Source organism: Bos indicus x Bos taurus, chromosome 22 (assembly GCF_003369695.1).
Source record: "Bos indicus x Bos taurus breed Angus x Brahman F1 hybrid chromosome 22, Bos_hybrid_MaternalHap_v2.0, whole genome shotgun sequence".
Taxonomy (NCBI): Eukaryota; Metazoa; Chordata; class Mammalia; order Artiodactyla; family Bovidae; genus Bos; species Bos indicus x Bos taurus.
In genome coordinates, this window is record NC_040097.1 from 30,345,216 (window position 1) to 30,372,110 (window position 26,895).

Below are 26,895 nucleotides of genomic sequence, written 5' to 3' on the forward strand. Positions count from 1 at the left end.
TCGATTTTTTCTCCCTTGACTGTATTTGATTTCCAATTAAAATTAAATATAAACTGAAACGCCACCTGGATTTTAGCAAAATCCAATCCCTGCCTTCCCCCTCCTCCTTTTTCTTAAAAGAAGAACCTGGGCTTACATATACAAACATTTTGCTAAATGACCCGTGGCAAATTGCGTAATGCCAGTAAAAGTTGTGTTTTTTAAGTTATGAGCCCCAAAGATTTTATCTGAAATAAAACCCTGATTCAATTCAGATTCTGGAGACAAACTGTGTCCTTAACTCTGCCTCTAAATTTAAAACATTTGTGTGTGGGGCCCCTTCAGTAATGTTGCTAGTAGGTATCGAGGAGAAATTCTGTATTTATTAGGATATGTGTTTTCTTTTCTAAAATGGTAAATTAGGGCACTAATTGCCTACAAGAACGGATTCTCTGCAGTCTTGATGTAGTGGCCGGTTTCTAAATGAAGAGCCTGGTTGTTAAACAGGCCTGTGTGCTTATTTCAGTTAATCATCTCAATGAAGGAAGACACAGGAATTCCTATATTCATGGAGAAGGGTTCCCTTGGAGGTATCCAACTTTAATATCTACAATGTCCTACAGATATTGGCTTTTAACATGAAGTGGCTTGAGGTCACAAAAGAATGGAACAGTGTAGAGAAACCACTTGGAAGCCCCAACTTCTACCTCCAGGTTCTTAAGACGACAGTCAAGCCTTTGTCATATCCTCAAAAGGCAATGAACAAGGACACTTATGGTGTCATGAGCACATTTTAAAGGCTCCAAATGTGTCAAGGTCTTTATGTATATTATTATTCAGTATATTCATCACATGAACCCTTTCCACAAGTTGTTTTTATTGCTCCATTTTACAGATGAGAAAAGTGAGACTCAGGAAGACTGGCATAACTTGCTCAACTTCCTGCATTCAGTAAATGCTAGAGTTGGGTTTTAAACCTTTGTCAGTACAACTCCAAAATGTCTTAAACTAAACATTCTTCTATTTCTAGCTCTCTAGGGCAGTGAAATAAACCTACTGGAAACAACATGCATTGGGCAAGCAACTAGGTATATTTGTATATGATTATCATGACAATGCATGACAAAGTCCAAACAAACAAGGAAGGAACTTTCAATGTGGGAGTGGTGGAGAAATCTAACTGCATTTTTTTCATCTATATTCTTTTCAGTGACCATAGATTGACTTCGGTCACACACTGATGATGCTATATAAGGATGGCTAGCGGTGGATGGTGGAAGCACCTAGAAGCTGGTGGAGAGACAGCACTAGGGGAAAAAACATGTGGTAGCTGCAAACACAAACATGTCATGGGAGACCAATCTTACAATTATGAAAATTTATCCCTTGAAATCTGTGCAAAAATTTTTAAAAGATAAATATGGGTAAGATATATACTTATATATTTTACTGATATTATTTTATAAATTTATATTAAATTTGTATCATATTTATATAAGATACAATATAGATATTTTATGTAAAATGCATATAAATCTTGCTCAAGGGACAGGTATTCTCTGCCATTTCTATCCACTCTTAAAAGTTTTCAAACAGTGTGAATGTGCATGATATAATAACTTTTTAATTATAAAGGCAAGAAATATCACTATAGATATTTTAGAATATACAGAAAAGTGAAAAGCATACAAAATAAAATGCAATCCCATAAACATACAAAAACTATTGATAATCTTTTTGACAGGCTTTTTCAAGCTTTCCCCCACCACCAATTACTATAATTTTTAAAGTTAAGTTTCCATAATTGATAAAGTTATATTTCTAAGGGAGTATGAGTCTTAATGGGTACCTAATATTGCTTCAAACTTAACCTTTCTTCTAATGTCAGTGATTCAGCATATTTTTTTATTTTTCATATCATAAATACTACCATAATGAACATCTTCAGGTAAAAATCTTTGTGTATGCCTCACATTATTTCTGTTGGTTAAATTCCTAACAATGATGATGATAAAGATACGAATAACAGCAGCTAACCGTTATAGACTCATGTACTCAGACTATTAAATGCTGGTATTATCCCCATTTGATGGATGTGTGAAGTTAGGCATAGAGAAATCAACTGACTTGCACAATAACCAAACTAGTGTCAGAGTAATGATCTGGACAAAACAAAACTGGCTCCACCATTTACTCTTCTGATACTCTGCCTTTTTCATTGGTTATCAAGTGTGCTCTAGTCAGCAGTAGACAATGGGTTAGAAGCATCAGAAATGCAAATTTTGGGGCCCCAATCAAGATCTACAGAATAAAGTACTTGGGAGTGGGTCCTGCAGTCTGTTTTAAAAAGTCTTCCATATGACTTCCACACAAATAAAAGTTTGAGAACCACTGCTGAATGCTATATAATTGCTCAGTAAAAGTGTGACCCTGAATTCAACTGTGTGACTGTTCTAAACCTGTTACACAATGCCAAACCACCCCCAGAATGGACTGTTGCTGCTAAGTCACTTCAGTCGTGTCCGCCTCTGTGTGACCCCATAGACGGCAGCCCACCAGGCTCCCCTGTCCCTGGGATTCTCCAGGCAAGAACACTGGAGTGGGTTGCCATTTCCTTCTCCAATGCATGAAAGTGAAAAGTGAAAGTGAAGTCGCTCAGTCGTGTCCGACCCTCAGCGACCCCATGGACTGCAGCCCACCAGGCTCCTCCGTCCAGGGGATTTTCCAGGCAGGAGTCCTACACAATGTTATATAAGTCACAGTGTGGATGCATCATTTCTTGTCATCTTTGCTGATTTGGTCAAAGACCTTCCAACGAGTATACAGTGTTGTGCAAGAGTATGTAAACCTGGTTAGTGCATTTGAATAAACATAAAATGACTCTCAGGACCTATGCAGAGGACTTTATATGACCTTACTTACCAGGGTTTTCTTCAGAGCTGGCATTTATAGTGCTACATTTAAGATATCCAAGAATTAATTCCAGGGACACACTGGTAAGCATTTAGAGCCAAAAGAGGAAACCTTTTCCAAATTAGAGATAGGTTACTAATGCACTTAACATTAATTAAACATAAAAGAATCTAGGAACATTTGTCAAAACACTGAACCAGCTAGCAAACCTAATTAACATGCAGTGTGGGCTGTACAGTGTTTTAATTTGGGGGTGGGGGGTTGGGGTGTGACACACATGAAACTGTAATTGCAAAATCATACACACACACGTGTATACACACGCTTTGCAGAGTGAAAGGTGCTGGGATCTCATAAGACTTACAAAGGAGGGGTCTTAAAATGGTGCAAAACATAAGAATGGTGGAATTAAAGATATGACCCATGGCAGGGAAATCCACCTGCCTGGAAGACTAAAGAGATTTTCGCTAACTGGGAGATAAGTCATCTAATAACAAACTTAGAAACAAATAAAGACAAGAAATAAGTTTGAAAGGGAGAAAACGCGAGGCCAGTGCATTTTTCCAGAAAAGACCATCAGTTCATAAAAATAGCTGCATTGAGTAAAGATCTTCAAATCTGACAACTATTTTAAAATTAAGGTCCTATGGTTTCAGTCATTCCAGCTAAATGATGAATAGACGTGAATGAGCTAAAATTCAATATAAAAATATGTGAAATATGGATACCACCAACGAAATGACCAGTCTTGTCAGCCCTCATCTAATCTCTGGAAATCATACACTCAACTCAGGCAATGGTCTGTGTAAACAGATAGGCCCCGGACCATTTCCTGGAGACCAATCAACTCGGATGCTGGTATCCAGTATAGAAAGACCTCTGCTTATGATATGCCCCCAGGCCTTCCACAATAGAAAACCACTCTCGCTACTCCCCAAATTAAAAATGACAAAATAGCAAAGATACATCTCTTGGCAATTTAATATCTAAGTCATAATCCAAATCCACATAGCTCAGTATATACCCTCTATCTATTATCTCCTGATTGAAAGAGTTAAAGTAAATCTGCTGGTGTGCGCATACTGAGCTACTGTTTCCTCAGTTTCATCAGTCTTCAAAGATCCCACCAACACAGACACAAATAAACTCTTCCTCTCTGGGTTCTTGTTGTTGTTTAGTCGCTAAATTGTGTCTGACTCTTTTGCAACCCCATGACTCTTGCAACTGTAGCTTGTCAGGCTCCTCCGTCCATGAGGTTACTGAACATTTATTGATTAAATCCCATATCTGTTGATTAGTCAGATGCATCTCTTCTACAGCTTCATGTGCTTTGAAGTTTTTATTGCTATTCAATTCACATGTTTACATCTTGTCCTAGGCCAATTAGATTATGAATTTTATGAATGCAGGGACACATTCAGGATATTTCTTTGCATCTTCTAGCCAACCGTGGGACTACAAATATATGCTACTTTCTTATATTAATTTTCTTTGGTAGGAGAACCATGACCAAAGAAGTCCTCTCTTTGAGTGACTCGTTCAGAATCTCACACTCCATCATTTCTTTAGTAGGCTCGCTGATTATTCTTCTAAGCAACAATTTTGTCAAAACCTTTCATTTGTAAGTTTTATTCAGTTAAATGATTAGAAAGCAACCCATATAGGTATGATGACAACTACATGTTAATCTTCCATTTCAGAAAAGGCAAAATAAGTCAAATTATGAGATAAATACATATATCAATAAATGTACACTTTAGGGGAAAAATGAGGGAATGATCTTTCAGTTTTGTTACATGATACTATAAAATAAGAATACTAAGTTTTAGAAGGCAAATCTTGCTACATCTGCCATTCGCTAATCCAGGGGGTCAACAAACTTTTTCTGGTAAGGACCAGATTATAAGTATTTTAGGCTTTATGAGCCATACATTCTCCATGCAACAACTTGCCCCTGCTGTGGTAGGGAGAAGGCAGCCACAAACAAGAGAAAAGAGGGAAATATGGGGCTTTCCTGGTGGCTCAGTGATAAAGAACCTGCCTGTCAAAGCAGGAGACATGGGTTCAAGCCAAGATTTGGGAAGATCCCACATGCCACAGAGCAAGTAAGCCCGTTCGCCACAACTCCTGAGCCTGTGCTTCAGAGCCCGGGAGCTCCAACTACTGAAGCCCGCAGGCCTTAGAGCCTGTGCCCCACAACAAGAGAAGCCGCTGCACTACAATAGGGAATAACCCCCACTCACACAACTAGAGGAAAGCCCATGTACCATCAAAGACCTAGCATGGCCAAAAATTAGAAAAAACATGTTTTTAAAGGGGGGTAGGGATGGCTGTGTTCCAATAAAAAAAATCTTTATTTCAAAGAGGAGGAAGCAGACCCAGATCTGTAGGATTTGGCCTTCTGCCTTAGCTCACCAATCCTCAGTATGGTCTGCCAGCTCAACACACTGCCTTTTACTTAGAATTTACCAATAAAGGTACTGACTGAAAGGCTGAGAAACAAGTTTAAAATAATTCCAGAATGCAATCCCGCAAATTGTAATTGTGAATCACTACATTACAGAATATCACCTTGACAATAATAATGGAGAATATCACATCCCCAGTTGATGCACACTGCTTCCCCTCTTATGATATGCTAATGGTACAGTATATCTATACATAAATGCACGTAGCATATCCATGAAATACACTACACAAACTTGTGTAAGACAAGTGCAGATCTAATGGGATAAATCAGCAGGTTAGGATAAAAATGCATGTTGCCAAGGCATTTTCACTTAGAACCTTGGCAGGCTGGATTGCTATCGTGTGGAAATGGAAATATCACTATGAAGAGGGGAAAAAATGAGGCAAGGTAAGCAATACTATCACAGTATTATTTATCATACACATTAGGACCAAAAATAGTCAGGAAAGAATGAACATTATGTCATTCTCTCCCAGTCTTTAACCTTGAAAAGGGTGTTGAGTTCATAGAGAGCATAACAAGAGTCAATACAAGAGGCTATAAAAATGGAGCTGGTTCTTCCTGTGCTACCCTGAAAAATTAACACACTCATTACAACAATAAAAGGCTACTTTCACCCTATTCTAGGAAGTTACGTTCTATTTTACTAAAATTTTCCAAAATTCTTTCTTCCTTTGACTCTAAGAGGCCTGGCTCTGCTGTTGAGAAGCAAAAGACATTTTACGCACAATTTTCCTCTACTAGAAAGAGGTATATTGTGCCCTTCAGTGAACATAAAATTGATATTATCATCTCTTAGTTTATATCTCACTACTTAACCTTCAGATTAAAAGTTATTGGATTTGAATGACTAAGAAGACATCATGTCACCTTCCCTTCAATGTGGAGAGAGGGGTGTTGGGGGCAAGAAAAGGTACAATGTTAAAAATACCAATTTAGATCAGCTCACATTTGCCTTTTTTTGACAAGTGATCGTGATACTGACAATTACATATGGTTGCCTGGATCAGAAAGTGTGTAATAAACAGTCTACTTTAGGAAACTTTACAGAAGACCAACCTGCATCAGGGAATTCATTTTATTTTGGGTAAAGAAGGTACAGTTTAAAAATAGGGATAAAAGAGTTAATTCAGAGAGAACCTTAGGGTTATCAACTTCACAAAATAAAAAATTTTAACCCCTCCAAAGCCAGTATTTGCATTGTCAGTTTATGCAGAAGATACTGGAAAATACTCTCTCAGGAAAGATTAAAGGGAAAGAGCTTCCTTCCCTCCATCCATCTCTATGCAGGGCTCAACTTCAACTCATAAACAAGGCTTGCTCCCCCTTAGCAGTTGAATCTATACCCCCTAAATGGGTTTTCCAATAGCACCAGCTGTTTAATAATTACAGATTGTATTTTTCCAACAAAGGAAACACAACAGGCACCCCCTTCACCTTAAAACAAAAAAATTATTCATTCTAAGAAGCCTGTGTCAATATGAGACACTTTATCAAAGATCTAACTTGGTAGTTTTGTTCTCTAAGAGAGATAAGCGCATTCCCTGATCAATAGGAACATAAGCAGTTTATCAGCACTTCCCATGTGACTTCTGGAAGATATACTCATTAGAAAATGGCATAGGCTAAAGGGAAAATATTTGATAATTTTAATCTGAATAAACATATACAATCAAATAGTGAGACTGAGTGACACAGGAGGGTGTCTTTTTTTAAAACAGCCTTTAAACAGAGATTTTTCCAAAATAAACTTACTCTTTATATACAAATTATGTTTGTGCTTTCTTTATCATATCATAATAATTGATTAATGACGGGCAGAAAGGAGCTTGCCTTCTCCTCTCGCTGCCCTTCTCTCTCTTCATTCCACGGTGCACCACGGGTGTACCATGCTGCCCGTCAGATCGGAAATCCTGAGTCACCCCTCATAGACACGCTCACATCTCCTGTTTTCCAAAGGTGCTACTGATTTGCCAATTCACCCTTGAACTCCCTCTTGTGACCCAGGCCTTCCTTTCTCTTCCCATTTCATTCATTCACAGAGTCAGAGGACTGTTCGCCGCCCAGTACTGTGCTCTGTGCTGAGGAACAGCAAGGGATGGGAAAGGCTCATCCTTGCCCTCATGCGGCTGACAGCTGACCAAGGGCTTCAAATGCAGGGAACAAGGCAGGGTCAGCCACATGGCAGCCTCGGGTTCAGCTAGGTGCTCTGTGACCTAAATGGATGGGATGGGTGCGGTGGGAGTGGGCGGAAGGCTCAAGAGGGAGGGGATACATGTATACATACGGCTGATTCACTTTGTTGTATAACAGAAAAAACACTGTAAAGCATTTATACTTCAATTTTTTAAAAAAAGCTACAAGAAAAAAAGATTGGGATAAAAATCAAAAGAACAATGATACTTAGTGACATGGAAATTACATACAATTTGAATTCCAGTGTCTATAAATAAAGCTTTACTGCAACACACACACACACAAAACCAAAAAACCAAACCAAACCAAAAAAAACCATGGCGCCCTCAATGACGTGAGGCAAGGGTTAGTGTCCCGTTCCTAAATCCAGGGCCAACAGCAATGGCCTTGTCACTACTATTCACCTGTCCTGAGCCTCTTTCCTGCCACGCCAGGCCCAATGTTCTTTTTTACCGTCAGTCCACCTCCTCATGTACAGCCTTTCTTTCAGGTGGGAAACCTCCACTGGCTTAGAAACTCAACTTTCACACAAACTGAACTCAATTTACCTTCTAACCACCTTCACATCACTCTCAGACTTACTCATCAGGCTCCAACCAGATAAACTCCAAGTTACTCTCCCCTGCTTCCCCAGCACCTCACACATGTGTGGTCCTCACATTTCCTTACACATAGGCGTGGCATCATAACGGTTAAATGAAAACAGGAGAATAAATAACTCCAAGAAATTGAAAGCTAAGAAAGAAGCTTAGTAGTCCATTTAGTAGCGACCTGGACTAAAACTGAATCCAGGCCAGTATGTGAAACTCCCTTCAGTAAATTTTCTTGTGAGAGAGGGGAAAAAAAAAATCATTTTATTTCCACAAACCAAATCAAATACAGTATTTAGTAAAGAGTCTCTGGAATGTTACAAGTAACACTTCATAATTACAATAGATTTGAGTTCAAAGACCAAGTGATGAAAAGAAACTTTCTAATACAGGGTTCAATTCCCTATATAAACTTCCTTTCTGCTGCTCCATCCACCACTCGCATTTATATTGCTCTTCTACTTTGTCATAAAAGCAGTCACCTTCTAACCCTTTTTATCAAGCAATCTATGCACTAGCTAAAAGTACACTAGACTCCATCAGGCGAGCTATAGGTTTACATTACACAAACATACCAATTCTGCCTGTTCAGCACTAGTTGTCAATAAAGGCAGGCACTTGCAAAACAGCAAAGTAGGTTACTTGCCTTCAGAGAACAGATAGGAGCCTGCCAGTTTTGCAAAACAAACTCTTTGCAATCACCAAAGCTAATCTGTCAACAAATTACCATTAAAGTCATTCCTCCTGATGTTCAAAAAGAGATTTCTGACTAGGCAAGAGATAGGGAGTATTTTTTTTTTTTTTTATTAGCTCACAGGTCAAGACTGAAAATTACCTTCTCAAAGTAGCAATGCTTTTGCTTCAAGTCAAGAGCGTACACTTCACTCATAATGAGAAGCAGCATCTGGGTTGCTATTACCACGCTCTCTTATGTACGTGACGCTTTTTTTCCCCCCATTTCCTGGTCCATCTTAATTTTCAATGGAGAGATTAATGACACACAACTGCTGTTCAGAAATTAGAACGTGAAAGAATTTCACACGAGGTTCAAAGTCTGCATTACATAAATCTTTGACAACAATATTTAGATGGAAGGCAGGTCTAAACAACAGAGGAGAGAACTAAATTTAGCATTCAGGGTGAAAGATGCCTTTTCCAGAAATAGCCACAAAAGGAGTTAAGAAAAAGTATAAGTTTGCTATTTTGTGCCTGCCTTTTCTTTATTTGTCAGAATTATCTGAATTCCTGTCTCAGTTTCATTTTAATCTGTTTGGTTTTTGCTAACATTTTGGTGGCACTGATTCCTATAAAATGTATTTGACCATCAATCGGTTCTATAGTATTTGAACTCTACCTTGTGTCTTCAAAGAGTCTATCTGAACAGAGCAATTCCTTAGAAATTTCTTAATTTTATAATTTAAAATTATAGCTTGGGTCTTCAACCATTAGTGAAGGAAGGTGCTGGCTCTTATCATAGTCCCCAGGCCCATGAGGGCATTTAATAAAAGAGTAATCTCAAGACTTCCCTGGTGGCCCAGTGGTTAAGACTTTACCTTCCAATGCAAGGGGTGCAGGTCTGATCCCTGGTCAGGAAGTTATGATCCCACATGCCTCACAGCCAAAAAGAAAAAGAAAAACATAAAACAGAAGCAATATCTTAACAAATTCAATAAAGACTTTAAAAATGGGCATCAAAAAATCTTCAAAAAATATGAATAATCTCTTCTGTACTTTATTCTGAAAGTACAGAAAGGACACAGAAAGTCCTTTTAGGACACAGATATGCTGAACGTATTTACCCTTCTGGTGGCATCCAAAGACCCTCTCTTTTCAGACACAGTCCCTGCCTGCCATGGGAAAGCCCACTTGAGAGGATTCCGTAGAAAGTTCATAAGAAATCATTTTCAAAGAAAAAAACAGAATGACAAAGCCGAACTGGCTACTGATAGTTCATCTTTGCATCTATAGATCTATACCTAATCACCCAGGCTTCTCTCTGTAGAAGGGGAAACAAGGCCAAAGATGACCAGTGGCATTTAACACAGCCCTCCAGAGGAAGATGGGGAAGAACAAGAAACTGAGGGAGGCTCCCTGTAATAGGTGCTTACTGCCCATCCAAACACTGACAGCTACTTCTTCCAGGCATTGTTTACCACAGAGGCAGTTACAATTCGAAACACTGGTAGGACATTCTTCCAGTTCTGTTTAATACCCACCCACTAGTAACTTCAGTAACAAACACTAGAGGAAGGGATTCATTCTTCGATCCTGACAAGAAAGAGAATTTCTGAGTGTCTCTGGTCCTCTGTAATGACTAATTTTACTTCCTTCAAAGGCTCATTGGCAAAATTCAACCCAATGGATCCTCCTCTTTCTCTTCCATGATCTTGCAGAAGCTCCTTGTCCTTTCTACCTTTTTACCTCCTTAATAGTCACCGAATGTTTCTCTTTTTCTTTTACATTATTAATGTGAAACATGTACCTTAAACCGAATGTCAAAGAAGCTATATGAAGTTAATACATCACTTAGCCACAACTCTCCAAATAATATAGTTTTGAATTCCACATATAGTTTATCTTATTTAAATGTCCTTCTCACAGACTACTTCTAAACTGCCCTTCTCATATAAAACGATAACCACACCTAAAAACTCTAGCAACCAAAGCTCTCCCTACATTGATTTGCAGACAATAAAAGTGCCAGGTGGTATCCCCCCCAAAAAAGAAAAAAAACCCATCATTAAATGGAATGTTGTTAAGAAATCACTGTTTTATTTAACAGCTATTCATTTTTATTGAATAAACATTTTCTAGTATGCATTCTGTTAATTGACCTGACAGCATATGCTGTATATGGAGAAACTTCTAAACATTATGCTCTATGTAATATGCTTATCTGAAAAAGCTCTCATTTGCAGCAATATGGAAATAAAATTCTGCTTTCTAAAATTCAAGACTTTTAAAATGCATTAATCCACACAGTTTGTGAAATTGCTCTGGACATTTTAAAATCCTTCCTTTAAGGGGAAAAAAAAAAAAACTTTAGTAACTGGTAATAGTATTTGTTGCTGAGTTTCATAATGGAGTAGTCAGTATCCAGTAGAGAACTTTTACAGACCTGGAAATGGGGCAGGCATAATAGGAAATAAAAAGCAGTGATGGGATTGGGTAAAGAATTATTCAAGAGCTAAAAGAAAATGTTCAGAAACTCTATCAAATTATATTATTAGAAAACTATTGTTATAATGGTTTCGTGGTCCAGATATAAGTACAGTTGAAGCATTACAGAATAATACATTTAGTTTTAAGGAAGGGAGCCAGTTTGTGAGTGTGTGGGTGGGCTTCTCCAGCTGATGGTAGCCCCTCTCTTTGGCTGATGGCTTCTGAGTGATGATGGCAATGTCCAGACCAGAATCACCAACTCCACTGCCTAGAGGGCACAAGTCAGCCAAGGTCCTGGGTGGGCACTCAGGCCGACTGCAGGGCTACGGGCTCCTTGACTTAGTAACAATTCATCTCCCAACAACGGTTACCCGTGTAGGAATACTGCCCATGGTTACCAGATCGGATTTTTCAAGAGAAAATGGAAAAGCCAGATTTCCCCCATTTCTCTAGGCTGTCAACAACATAATTAAAAAACAGCAACAGCAATTCTGTCTGGACCCAATTTAGCCAATCTACAGACCAAACCCAGAACAGAAGCCACTCACTCCACAGCGAATCTTCGTGAAGGCTCTCCATTCTGAAAGGGCACTTGTTCTCATTCGTAATTATCTTTGGTAACATGGATCAAAGGTGGAAAGGCTTGCATTTATTTATTTTAAATCTTGGCAGTAGGTAAAAATTCTCCCTATACTGTCAATGATTGCACTGGAGCAACTGGAAAATCCTAGAACATTCAGTTTCATACACAGCATAATTAACTCATTTTTATACCAAGCCTTTTAAGCCAGATCTTTTTGTTCCATGGACTTCTAACATATTTTACAGTTCTAATTCTCTTCCAGTGTCCTACATTAATCAAAGCTGTAACCCCTGTTGTCTTTGTACTACAGAATCAGAATGTGCCCCTGGCGAGGAATGGGGGAAAAGTCAACAGGAATTAAATTTCAGTGCAACTGTTTACTCAACTGTGGCCTGCAGTTATTGAAATTTTATCCGTGGTTTTGTGTGACTACCGCAGTAATGAATTCAGCATGGCTGTGATTTTCTCACTGCTGGTATTCTCACTTCAAGTAAAAACCTGTAGAATAAGAATGACGAAAACAACCCATGTCCATCATGTTGACATTCAGATAACTACAAACTGTTTAACTGTTACAGTTTCAGTCTGAGAGAAAACTGATAATACGACTTCCATAAAACTTTCTGAATCCTGTCTTTTTTTCTTATTTCATCTACAGATTTTCTTTCCCCCTAACAACCTGTTAAGCGCCTCATCATACACTTAAGGAAGTCACACAGCTGTCAGTTGTTTTATTTTAAAAGACTCAAAAGGCCTGCCAACGACAATATATGGAGTTTCAGGCACAATGATAGACCCAACTGCTTTCTTCCTTCCCAAAACATATCAGAGGCAATTAGAAATAAAATTGTTATAAAAATATTAAAAGCACTTTGAAGTACAATCAAAAGGTAATGACCTGTATACCAATTACCCAAACAACATATTCTCTAAAAAGTCGTCAGAACCAAGATAAAAGAGGGGAGACATGAATAACTAATTTTGCGGCTGATGGTTTTCAAGGAAGATGCTGTTAAAATGTACATATACATGAGCAAAATAATTCAGAAAGAGAAAAACAAATATTGCATATTAATGTATATATATGGTATCTAGAAAAATGGTGCTGATGAACCTATTTGCAGAGCAAACAGATGCAGATGTAAAGAATGGACTCGTGGAGACAGTGGGAGAGAGACAGGGTGGGACGAACAGAGAAAGTAGGATTGACCTATATGCACTATCATGTGTAAAACAGAAGCTAGTGGGAAGCTGCTGTGAACACAGGAAGCCCAGCCTGGTGCTCTGCGATGACCCAGAGGGGTGGGATGAGGAAGAGGTACGCTTAGAGTTATGACTGCATCACGCTGTGGTACGGCAGAATCTAATACAACGTTGTAAAGCAATTATCTTCCAATTAAAAAATAAACTAATTCTTAAAAAAATGAATGTATATTACCTTCTTCGTGAGGTCAACTTGTGGTTGCTGTTCATGGAGTAGGGAGGGAGGGGTGTGTCTGTGTGTGTTTGTGGCATAAAAGTAATGTTTTTGGCTGGCTTATGACTTTGAGATAGTGGATGATTTTCAGTTCTTTAAATAAAAATCAGAAGATGTTAATTTCCCATTTATCCAATTGACATGTTCTAAATACTAATTACTCTGTGTTCATACCACCTCAGGCCATGGGGTCACAAAGAGTCGGACACAACTGAAGTGACTCAGCATGTACTCGCGTATACCACATCAGTCAATAGCCCCACTTCAGCTGCTCCATAAAGAAACAGTTGATCTTGGCCTCTGTTTGGTACGGGCACAGAAAATGGCAAACCAAATTACCAACTTATTTCCAATATATCCACAAATATCTGAGAATATCACACGAACAAACACATACACAAATACGTGGATCCCTTTCTACCACTGATAGGTCCTGTCACCAGTGTCACTGGTTAGGATTTGGCCATTTGCACTACTGCAAACACCCCAAGTTTATACACATAAATCCCAGCTGATGTGATGCCCAGGGAGCAGGCACTATCGAATCTGAGCTGCCACTAAAAGAGAGATCAAATCACTTCAAGTCTCTTCCATTCTTTTCTATTTTTCCCCCACAGATTCCACTGTCTCAAGCTGGTTCCAACGGTTTCTGACAGACTAACAAGCTAATGATTCCTTATTGGTAAAAATTCTTAGAAAGGAGAAAATAATACATGTTTTAGAGACCGCCAAATGCCATATCCCTAAAACAGGAAGGGACTGCCTTAGTTTCTCTGCTATAGATTCTAAGAAAATGGTTTGAGAAAAGGTTTGCATTTTTCCTTCTTTCCCCCAACCCCCAACAATGTGTTTCATTCAGAAAGGGCCAAAGATTTACCACTCTTTTTAAACCATTTTCCCAAATTACTTTGTATTTAATAAATGAATCAAACACTAAAATGCAACAAAAATCATTCATGATCATTAACAAAAATGTACACTATTTCCTAATTCCAAAAGAGGCTGTGAAAACAATGCTTATCTTCAAGCAAATGCTATTTACTTACTTGAATTTGCATCAACACTTTGGCCAACCAGCAACATTCACCTTGTCACACCCTTTGCCATTTGTAAATATTTTACCAGTCAATCACAGTTACCCATATAAATGCCTACAAAGGATATAACAAGAATGAGTATGTCCCAACTTGTGATCATTTGGGGTAGCCACCAAAAAGAGATACTTTAAAACAGTAATAAGATTTAGTCACATACCAACTGCTGTATGGATATAAGAAACATTTCTAAGTCGCCTATCTCCCTAAACTCTGAGTAACAGCAAGCAATTTCTTACACCAATGACTGCATTATTGATGTCTTGTTATCTACCCAATTTTGCTTGGGTATTTCTCCTTATTCCTACTCTCCTGTTTCACCTACTTTTCTTGCTTATAACCCTTGTTTCTCCTGTATCCTTGACCCCTTATTTGTTTCCTTCTTCCTAAGGTTTAATAAGTCTTTTTATCATTGTTTTTTTTTTTTTTAAACTCAAGCATTAGGAACCATTTCTCCAAAGATTCCTTTTATTCCAAGTAGTTAAACTTTAGGCTGGCATATTAGGGGCTCCAAGGAAGTGGCCAGAGGTCCACCCGATCTCACTTTCAACAACCATTTCCCAAGACAGACGGGCTTCCCAAGACTGAAATGACAAAAGCTTGAGAATTTGTTTCTTAAAGCCAATGGCTGGGGCCCTGGCTTAAAAGATGCTGCGTACAGTCAGATAGCCGGCTGAGTATCAGACGGTCACGGTGGTGAAGTGTGCGATGGAACGGTAGCATCTGCACCCACCCCCCTCCACAGCCCGACTCCAGCGCACGGTACCTGCTGCTGCTGCTGCACGTGGGCCAGATCGGCTGTGCCCACGTCCACGGCCGGCGTCTCCCCGTTGGACCGCCCTTCCCGAAGACTGCCGCACTCTAGTAGGTGGTTGCCGCCGCTAGACCCATTCTGGATGGCTGAACCGTTACTTTTTGTCTCAGTCCCAGATTCTTGCATCATGACTCAAAAACCTGATTTGCAGGAGGGAGCCAGGGAGAAAGAAACAAGCAGCTGTTAGCACAGTTGTTGTACATAAAGAGAAGGGCCCTGCCTTCAATGTTGCCAAACTCTGTAAACAGTTGTCACTTCCTTTCACTCAACTTATCCCTTATTAGCGGTCCAATAGTCTAGTTTCTGAAGATGGAACCGTTGGTCCAAATTCAAGTTTTAAGGGATCCACTGTACAGCACAGGGAACTCTACCAATATTCTCTAATAGCTTCTATGGGAAAACAATCTGAAAAAGAACAGATACATGTATATGTACAAGTGAATCACTTTGCTGTACACCTGAAACTAACACAACATTGCCAAATGACTATTCTCTAATATAAAACAGAAGTTAATTAAAAACTTTAAAAGAAAAGCAAATTCAACTTTTCGTAGTATTGTTCTATGTATGCTATCTTTTTCCTCAGAAAAAAAAAACATTGTCAGATGAAACTTAGAATTTATGGTTAAATTCCTGTGATTATATCTGGATGTTTTGCTCAAAAACCAGTAAGTCATTTCATTCAGTGTATTAGGTATAACATTTAATTTTAGTATGTATAGGCTCTGTATGATGTATTACACTCTTAGAGAAGTATTTTCCAAATGTAGTCTATCAGGAGATAACACACCTTAGCAAGAGGCCTCCTGAGGTATTAATTCATGCTAAAACCCCTTACAGTCAAAACCCCAAAAGCGTTCTCAAGATTTGCACTCCCTGGAATCATTCAAGTATTGGAACTTTTCAAAACTGGCCATTCCAATAAGATAAGCTACTTTGAGAGAGGGAGGGGGGAGTCACAACTTTTCAGAGGCTAAATAAATTGACTCTTGTCTTTGTCTTATGGTTAAGATTGTCCTGAGAAGTCCCATTCAGAGTTACGTGTTTCTCATACTGAATTCCTAATGTCTGGTCTGGTTTAAGGTGTGAAAGGTCTAGGCCCTCTTATGCTTATTTTGGAGAAAATGTTGCCTAGGCAGATTAAAAAAAAATTCTGAATTTGAAAGTGTAAAGTGCAAGTTGCTCAGTCATTTCCGACTCTTTGCGACCCCATGGACTGTACAAGTCCATGGAATTCTCCAGGACAGAATACTGCAGTGGGTAGCCTTTCCCTTCTCCAGGGCATCTTCCCAACCCAGGAATCGAACCCAGGTCTCCCACATTGCAGGCAGATTCTTTACCAGCTGAGCCACAAGGGAAGCCTGAATTTGAAAGTACTAAACATCAAAAAAAATTTTAAAGATATATATAAAGGATTGCATAAAGGATTATTATAGTAATCCCCCCTTTATCCACAGGGGATACATTCCAAGATCCCCAGTGGATGACTGCTGAACCCTATATACACTGTTTTTTTTCCCATACATACATGCCTAACGTAAAGTTTAATTTCTAAGTAAGAGATTAATGGTGATAACTAACAATAAAAGAACAATTATAACAATATACTAGGGTGAAAGTTATGAGTGTGGTCTCTCTCAAAATATCTTGCTGGACATATTTAATGCCTTTTCCAGCTTAAATAAGCACTTTTCAGACACTATGATCACAACTTCTGCTTGTTCAAAGTACAAGAGCAAAACTAGTATGCCCTTCTTTTTCCTTCTTCACAAATTCATGGATAGAAGATTGGTTCTTCTCCACATGATTTTTTTTCTTTCCTTACTGAGAACTTCCACTTTTTCACTTAAAGGAAGCACTTTATGGCTCCTCTCTGGCATATCCGAAGTACCAGCATCACTAGTCTTGCACGTTCTTGAACATGAGCCCTGTGATACCTGGACACAACTGAGATAGCTACTGAATGGAAAATGGGTGGGAAACGCTGGGCAAGGGATGATTCCAGTCCTGGGGAAATCGGAGCAGGATGGTGAGATTTCATCTCGCTGAGAATGGCGTTGAATCTAAAACTTAACAATTGCTTATTTCTGGAATTTTCCATTTAATATTTTCAGACTGAGGAAAACAAACCTCAGAGAGTGAAGCTGTGGATTGGGCGGCAGGGGGACTACTTAAGACAAATTCAGTCTGATGTCAGAGTTCTTAGCTATGTGTTTTTTAAAGCTGAGGTAAAGAAAGGGCCAAACAATGAACATTTCAGGGTCGCACTCCAGGCTGAGAGGCCAGACACAAACAATTATCACTACAGGGAGGTGGTAATTCAAACATCCAAGCTAAGGAATGCCCAAATAATTAAGACAACTGGGAAATACCAATCTTAGATAAAAGGGCAGAAAACTTTTACACAAATTGATTCAAATCATGGATGACACATACACAAAGTGTTACAGATTTCTGCCCCGTAGATGAAATATATGACAACACGCAAATTTAAACACTCTAGGCATCTTTACAGGAGGTTGTCTTCCTGTAAGACATTGGTTTAAGTCTGTTCTATACTCATACAAAAACAACTGTAAAAATTAAGAACAGAAAAATCCATATCTTTTTTCCTTTCCGTGCATAGTATAATCCAATGTAATGACAAATTTCATAAACCCAGAAGGCATATATACACACACACACACATTAAAGTTAATCCAATTCTGAACTGGATTAAGAATGGCATGTTTTGTGAACAGGTGGAAAACAAACTCAGACACAACAGCTGATTCACTCTTGTCTCTTTAGATCAGATATTTCAGTGATTATAGTCCTTTAAAAATTGCATTCATATCTTACTGTCTGCAGAGTGAAGAATCTACCAAAAAAGAACTAAAACTTTAAGATGCAAGAACCAGGCAAAGCAAGTATCTAGTTCATCATGAAAAAAAACACCAAATTTTTGAAACGTAGGTGTTTTTTTGTCCCTCAACATTTTAGTTTCTCTGTCATAAACTTTCCCACATGTACAGAAGCTAAGGGAAAAAAAAGTGTTTAAGGAAATAGTCGTTTTAGTACTAAGCAAGGAAACCCATTTAGGTTTTAGGGTATGTTACAAGCATATCTAAACAAAAAAGGAAAAAAATGTTTTTCACCTTCCAGAAAGCCTATCTATATCAGGGGTTTCCCACTCCACAAAGACAATGCTTTTGTCTATACCTAAACTCTATACCTGCCCTCAGAATGGGACATATTTAGCCAAATAGCCCGTCCTCAGGAAGCAGTGCTACAGGTAAAATACGGCTTTCAAGTCACGTTGACCACTGGGCTCCCAGATCTGAAGACAAGTGTCAAAGAGACTGACCCAGCTCCCTTTTCCTGGGTTTGACAACATCGTGGTGGGTGGAGTCAGAATAATATCCAACGCACAATCTGATGAGAAGATTTGCTCCATGCAGTTCCACAGAAGACTGCCAAGTCCTCCAGCACAAGTTTCACAGGCATCAAGCCAAGCAGCTTGGCTTGGGGACCAGGTTTGTGAGAGTGCAGGCTTTGGGATCGAAATTGCATAAAGGATTATTTTGGTCCGAGGATGTCCTTAATTAGTCAAGTGCTAACAGTAGTATGTTGGTTGGAAGATTTAAATTTTGCTATAATCTCCCACACCAATCAGGAGAAAACAGGTTTTTTGAAAAGCACATGTGAAAAAATGAGGAGTGTCGATGTCTAAGAATGTTTCTAACAATATCTGGGCTGGCAGTTTTTTCTTTCTATGGAACGTTTCAAGCTATTTAATAAGGCTTTTCTATTTGTATCATATGCACAAACTACAAAGCCCTCTGATGTACTTTTCAAACACAGAAGTATTCTATGAGGGAGAAAAGGCTATTCCCACTTTACAGATAAGAAAACTAAACCTCAGCAAGTTAGGCAGACATGAACTTGTCCATTCCATAAAGGATGAGCAAATTTCCAGTTTGCAAAGTCCTGCACTGGGTAGTGAATTAGGACATCTACACAAAGAAAACGGAGTCAAAACCCAAAAAGACAACGACGAAGGTGGCAGGTAGACAAGGAAAAAACATCCGAAGTACAAAGCTAAAGGTATCAGCACGCTAGCCAACCACTGTATTTGGGGTTATTCTACTGAGTTTTACAATTTTAGACTCATCTAAAGCAAGTCACAGGAGAGGTATCTCTGTTCTCTGGCTGGGAATGCTGAGCTCTCTTCTTGGGTGCTTGTCACAAGCACCTAGTGTGCGTGACCTCCGCCTCCCTCTAGGGTGGGGGCATCCTAGAAGCAATGATGGGCTTTGCTCCATGACAAACTGAAAACAAGAAAGGACACACAATCATCCAAAGAGCCTAAACAGGAGAGGCATGGCACCTGAAGGGCATGGCCACGCCATACCCCCCTAGCAAGTCCTGTCTCAAAAAACAAAAGCCAAACCCTCCTCCAGCCTTCTCTATGACTTCTCTGAAGGAGCTGGGCGTGTTTAAATCACATATGATCCATTCAACATAACCGCACAAAAGCTGATGCTACAATCGCACAGATGTCGGAAAGCTTACGAAAGCCAAAATGGCCCGCTTCTCATCTTACTTGGAAACATTACAGCGCTACTGATTTCAAAAGATCGATTTTTGTGCTGGAGGGACTTGTAGGAGGGATAAGAACTGAGTTTAGCGTGCTTATTTATTGTCGTTGCCAATAGAGCTGCTCTCTGGAAGTATTCTGGAAAATTCATAATGTCCAGGCCAATGTATTTATAGTAAATGAAAGCAATGCTTTCTTATTATGATTATTTCCTTGGTTACAGTGTTGATGCTGAAAATTTAAGGAAAATAAAACCCTTGTTATCATGCTTGTGAAAGATTTTAAGCTAACAAAAAGTTCAGTCTTGATTCCAGGGCAGTTAATTAAGGTTGACCAAGTCAGGCAGAAGTAAATTAACTTGGCTGATCAATTATTTATATGAAGCAGAATAAATGCCCTTAAAGAACTTGGTCTGTTCATGAAAGGATGTGTAAATTAAACTAAACATAGTTTTGTAAAATATATTTATATGTCTATGGGGAGAGGAGAAGAAAAGTTAACTGCAAGATCACTTTTTAGGAAAATGATTAAGAGTGATTATACAGTCCTTCTCCCACTCTATCCCCTCCCCTTTCAGCCCCCCTCCCCTCCAAAATACCCTCTTTCTCATTGTTCATCCATGTGTGAGGAAGGAAGGAAAATGGTATGCACTTTGAAGAGACAAGAGAGGCTTTGAAAAAAAAAAAAAAAGGAAGGATGGAAAGGTGAGATGAAGGAAGTGATGGAGGGAAGGAGGACTGGGGGAACTCTACAAATGGAGAGATTACGTGAGTGGCTAATACAAGCAGGCCTCAGAGACACTGCAGGTTTGGTTCCAGAATATGGCAGGAAAATGAATATCTGAATAAAGCAAATATCACAATAAAGTGAGTCACACACATTTTTTGGTTTCCCAGTGCATAGAAAAGTTATGTTTCTACTATATTGTAGTGCATTAAGTGTACAATAGCATTGTGTCTGAAAAAAAAGTATTCTGTTAATAAAAATACTTTAATTAAAAACCTTTATTGCTGAAAAATGCTAACCACCATCTGAACCTTCAAGAAGTTGTAATCTTTATTGCAATAGTCATATTAAAAACCGCTGATTACAGAGCACTCTAGTAAGTATAGTAATAATTTTTAAAATTTGAAATACAGTAAGAATGACAAATTTGTGATACCAAGACACAAAGTGAGTAAAATCTACTGGAAAAAAAAATGGGGCTGATAGACTTGTTGGATACAGGGTTGCCAAAAGCCTTCAATTTATAAAAAGGAAAACGCAGTGTTTGTGAAGCACAATAAGGTGAAGTGCAATAACAGGAGGGTATGTCTGTATTTTCAAAATCTCGATCATGTGGCTCTGACCCAATTATCAGTTAGACTTCGCACAGGGTTTGTAGGTGAGTTAAAAAAGAGTGAGCGTCAGCCCAGTTCTTCTTCGAAAGAAGTACTCTTTAAAATCCTCACGTTGCAGCATGAAGATTCAAAATCCTTAACAATCATTTCCACATGATTCAGGAAAGAAGAAATAATACCTGTCTGTATTAAGAAATAAGACCAACACACACTTTTGGGTCTCATTACATAAATGAACCATTCCCTTTAAATGTGTGAAGGATTTGCCTCGCCACACTATACACACCAAGGAGTTTTAAGGCGTGGCTAAGGGGAACGTATTCCCCATCATAGTTCGGTGGAGTCACCTGGGAAACTGACCCACCTGGTGCTCTCACTTCCTCTCCTTCAAGTCAGGGAATCAAATACCAAAACATACAGATGGAAGTCAGGGCCTCCATGGAGAAGAGGGGTCTACATTTCCCAGAGAGAGAGACAAGCTTCCCAATCTTTCACCCTTTACCTGGAAAGATGCTACTGGGGCAGGTGGCAGTGAGGAGATAAAGGGCCGGTGGAGCGGATTACAGAAAGCAAGTGAAGAAAGGGCATGATGGAAGGGCCCCAGCGGCTCCAAGATACTGAATGACTGTCTGCAACCGGCAGTCTCACAGCATACTCTCAAAGATAAAAGAAGGGGAGGAGGAAGAACAGGAGAAACGGACTGACCACAGCTGATTACTTTCTCATCTGAGAGCACTTCCACAAACTGTCTCTGAACTCTTTAGACACACTTCTGTCCGTCCACTGACCCCACTGGCAGCAGTCCCATTTCATGGAACAACCATCCTAGGGCCAAGTTAAGGGAGAGAAGTCAGAGTACTAACTATGCTGTGAAGGCACCATCTCCCAAAACCAAATTTTCATAATTATAACAGAAAGGCGTAAATTTTCTAATGCATGGCAGTTCAAAAAGTAATCAAGGGAATGAGCCGGAGGGCTATTTTAATGTATGCAAAGCTAGTGACCCACAGTAAATGGGAAGTAAGCCACAATGAATACAAAGTAATGCATACAGACTGAAGTCCTGGTCTGATGAGGGACGGCTAAAATTAACACCCAATTAATTTCCGAATTGACAAACAAATGAAACCCATAAATCTACTTTCTCATTAATTTTCTCGTGGTATAATTTAAAGCAGTAATATGAGGGCAAAAATTGAGCATTATCCATCATAAATATCAAAAAGATAGCACTGTAACACCATAAATTATGCATATTACCTGTTGTTAAAAATGATTTATGTATTATCAACTTTATCATGCACTGTACGCGTCTACATCTATCTTTAAAAATCTGGAATTTCGTGTAGTACTTAACGAAGAAAAAGTTAAGGAGCAATGAAGTGGTCAAAGCATCTTAAAAAAAAAACAAGTGGCAAGTTAGTCATATGGGAGCATCTAGGGTAAAACTGGAATCTTCATCCGTCCCAGGTTAGTGTGGAGAGAGAATATTATGCAGGTGATGGGCTGGGCCTCTCTGGGAGGAGAAATAAAGAAGCTCCAGGAACATCCCTCCTAGGAAGCACTGGCATTTGGGGACTAAAGGAGTTACTCCTCTCTCTGGTCTTCAAAAATGCAGCAAACACAGGGTTTGGTGTGAGAAAGGAATGGGTACAGGTAACCATATGGTGGATGCATCTAGAGAGCCAGAATCCCTAACAATAGCGGTTTTGTGAAACAAGGAATTGAGGTCAGTTGGTGAGAAACTTGAGATGAAAATTCCGTTCATTGTTAATAAGAAATAATTAATAACAATAATACTGCAAATTTATAATAACAGTAATAATATAGCTCTCTTAACCTTTATAGTGCAAAGGAGGGGGGAAAAAGAAATAGGAACTAGTTTGTACTTATCAAACTAGAAGCACTTTTATTTATCAATTAAATGCAAGAAAAGGCATTCTGATTAAAATGATTTCCTTCTGCACCTCTCCATCTCCATTTGTTTAATAAGAATTAAACAGCACAAAATTCCTTTATCTCCAACTTGACTTTCAGACACACCTTGCACATAATAGGAATCCAATATATAACTGCTGAATTTTTAACTAAACGATTACACAACAGAAAAATTCAAATCCAACCTCTCAATCAAATGAGATCAAGGGCCTGTAGTCACCACCTTTTATGTTGCTTCTTTTAAAATATTCTGCGTCCTGTACTCAGGAATGACTAACTGTTTTGGAGTTCTAAAACTCAGAAAAGAACGTCAGCCATTAAATCATTTTAAGTCCTCACAGAAGTAAGATTGTCCCAGTTTGCTGAAAATGTAAAGATAACCAACCAATAAAAAACTCTACCAAAACCCATGGTGAACATGTAATACACATGAGGATAATTCCGAGGCCTGGAGATGGTAAATAACAGGATGTTTAATTTTCCCCGTAATTCATGACTTGGAAGAGAGTTAGTAGAATAAGGTTGAAATAAAGAGGAGAGTGAAAAAGTTGGCTTAAAGCTCTACATTCAGAAAACTAAGATCATGGCATCTGGTCCCATCACTTCATGGGCAATAGATGTGGAAACACTGTCAGACTTTATTTTGGGGGGCTCCAAAATCACTGCAGATGGTGATCGCAGCCATGAAATTAAAAACTCTTACTCCTTGGAAGGAAAGTTATGACCAACCTAGATAGCATATTCAAAAGCAGAGACACTACTTTGCCAACAAAGGTCCGTCTAGTCAAGGCTATGGTTTTTCCAGTGGTCATATATGGATGTGAGAGTTGGACTGTGAAGAAAGCTGAGAACCAAAGAATTGATGCTTTTGAATGGTGGTGTTGGAGAAGACTCTTGAGAGTCCCTTGGACTGCAAGGAGATCCAACCAGTCCATTCTAAAGGAGATCAGCCCTGGATGTACTTTGGAAGGAATGATGCTAAAGCTGAAACTCCAATACTTTGGCCACCTCATGCGAAGAGCTGACTCATTGGAAAAGACCCTGATGCTGGGAAGGATTGGGGGCAGGAGGAGAAGGGGACGACAGAGGATGAGATGGCTGGATGGCATCACCGACTCAATGGACATGAGTTTGAGTGAACTCCGGGAGTTGGTGATGGACAGGGAGGCCTGGCGTGCTGCAATTCATGGGTTTGCAAAGAGTCGGACACGACTGAGCGACTGAACTGAACTGAAAATGATGGTCTTAACAACAACAACAAATGATTTCCCTTTTCTACCAGGCTTTCTGTGTGAAGACAGGGGACTTCAACCTTTTAAAGAAAAGGCATTTCTAAACTTCAATTCCAGGGCAGCAAAACTTTTCAGGGACTATAGATGCCTCAGTCTCGTGACTTGTCATAACCAAATCTTCTGGAACGCTGTACTCTTTATATTAAGAAGACATGAAGAAGGGTAGATGACAACATTCCAACCTCTAAAAAGTTACAGATCTCTAATTATATTTTTAGAGGTTCAGTGACCACTGGTCTTTTTTTCTGCTCTCTCCCAGTAGATGAGACTTTAGGTGCTGTAATCATAGCAACTGTGAGCAAAGTATAGAAGTAAGAAGCCGCTCCAGGAGACAGAAGTACAAAGGAGAATCCATACCCACTCCCTGGCATATTAATCCAGACAAGCTCAAATAATTAAACAGAGCAGAAAGGAGCCTTGCCAGTTCAGGACTAGGTTGTTTGCTTTGCCACAAGGAAGCCTCTGAAGCTTAAGGTATGATGGAGCCAGGTGTTCTGGGGAGCTTAATTAAAATGCATTTTCATAGAACAAAACAGATTTTAAGTTTGAGAACTAACAAAGCCTACCCAACTTTAATCATTCGAACATTCAATAGCTGCATTCTCAGAAAGAGTCTAATGGAATAAAGTGACCGACAACCAGGTCAGAATATATATTTTTTTCATTTCTATATTTTATATAGCTGAATATACACAGAGTCGGATACCTAGCAGCAATTAATGACCAGCATGTTCGATGACACACTTCACGTATCTCCCATTTCGCCTGCAGCACCTAACCGCTCTGGTGGCCAAAGTGAACAATAAGTTCATAGCAATCATGGCAGCTTTGTGAATGCAGGCCATCAGAGGTCTGTTGCTTGCACTTCTCTGTTGTGTGAAATGGACAATTATTTAATTTTATCCTTCAAAAACTCCACCTATGCATGTATAGCCTTCTCCTACCAAAGTTACTCTCACAGAGAGATTAGCAGGCTTTTGCTGACATAAAAGACCACCATTTCTTGAAGTTCATGACCCCCTCAGCCTCCACCCTCAACCCAGTGTGTGGTGTATCCTTATAATTTACAGCAAACGCTAGCAGGCCCTTGAATCACAAGGCAAAGTCAGAAACAGCAACAAACAGTAATTTAAAAAACAAAAACAAAGATGATGTGAGCTGAGTTTTTCTGTTGTTTGCAAAATAGGACAAAGGACAGGCTTCTGTTGTGGTTGCCAGACTCTAGTTGTCCTAGAGTCACACAGACACACACACACACACACACACACACACACACACACACACACACACACACATACACACACCCCCTCCACGGACACCTCAAGCTGAATAGAGATATAAGGTCTGCTTTACTTAACAAGAAATCATATAAGCATAAATGCATTTTCAAGTGAGGCAGGTAAGTTTAACAGAGAATCAAAATACTAGCTTTTAAAAATATTACCACTGATATTAATTGTATGCTGTCCTCTCAGGATGTCTTTATAGTACAGGGAATTATTCAGAACATATTAAACTAAAAGTTAGTCTTCTTCTTTCAAACTTGTAGTATAGGCATCACAGAAGATCGATATGGAGCCCACAGGACAACACACAACACATAAAAATACAAAATTCAAGGACTGTACCTTTCAAACGTGACTGCCTTGTTCATAGCACTAGACTTTTTCTCCTAGACCTTCTAAGCCCTTGTTTGTTCCACAAAGAGTTTTCTAGTCATCTGATGTTCTATTACTGGCCTTTCAGGAGAGCTCTCTCCCTTCTGAAAAAAGCAAACAACTGCATAGATATCATTACACTAAGGAAATCTCTTAGAAAAACCAAACAACTCGCTAATCTCTCCAGCCCCTTCATCCAAGCAAAAGATAAGAAAAGCAAACCTAAGTCTGTTTCAACCACATTCCAGGGACAAGTTCCCCTTTTCTTTCTTTATCAAAATTCTAGCATGTAAGTTTTTTTTTTTTTTAAATGCGTGTGTGTTTTTAAAAACAGACCTTGCAGGACAAACTGCTGCTCACACCCGCAAACAAAGCAATATTTGTTTAATAACGATTGCTACCATGGGTACAGTAAACAAGGGGCCCAGCATTTGTGTTTATGAACAAACACATCATCTTACAAGAGTAATTTAACATTAACCAGGTGGAATAATCAACAGATTTCATAGGTGACACCAGGGGCAGGACTAATGTAAACAGAGCTGGGGAGGAGAGAGGGGCCACTCTTTGGGAATCAAGGTCGAGGTAAATGCATTACAGAGTAAACAGCTGCAAAGAAGGCAAGATAAACAAACAGTCCTTCTTCTGACATTTAGAGAGGCAGAAAGGTTGTATGTTACATAGATCAGCTGCTGACCACCATGAAATCAAACCAGTTGGAGACCAGGCCTGCTTGTTTGCACAATGCCATGTTTGCTTATAAACAACAATTTGCAGTTACCAACCTCGCATTACTCATCATCATCTAAG

The 26,895-nt window shown here is 39.1% G+C and overlaps 1 protein-coding gene across 13 annotated transcripts in view; it reads right to left on the reverse strand.

Moving 5' to 3' along the window:
* The window catches only part of FOXP1 (forkhead box P1), a 627,798-nt gene that overhangs the window by 224,925 nt on the left and 375,978 nt on the right, over positions 1 to 26,895 (reverse strand). For all 13 annotated transcript variants that reach the window (XM_027523924.1, XM_027523929.1, XM_027523928.1 and 10 more), the window contains one exon: positions 15,231 to 15,418. In XM_027523924.1, the coding sequence (XP_027379725.1) occupies positions 15,231 to 15,407 (177 nt within the window). In that variant the 5' untranslated portion in view covers positions 15,408 to 15,418. The remainder of the gene's footprint in view (positions 1 to 15,230; positions 15,419 to 26,895) is intronic.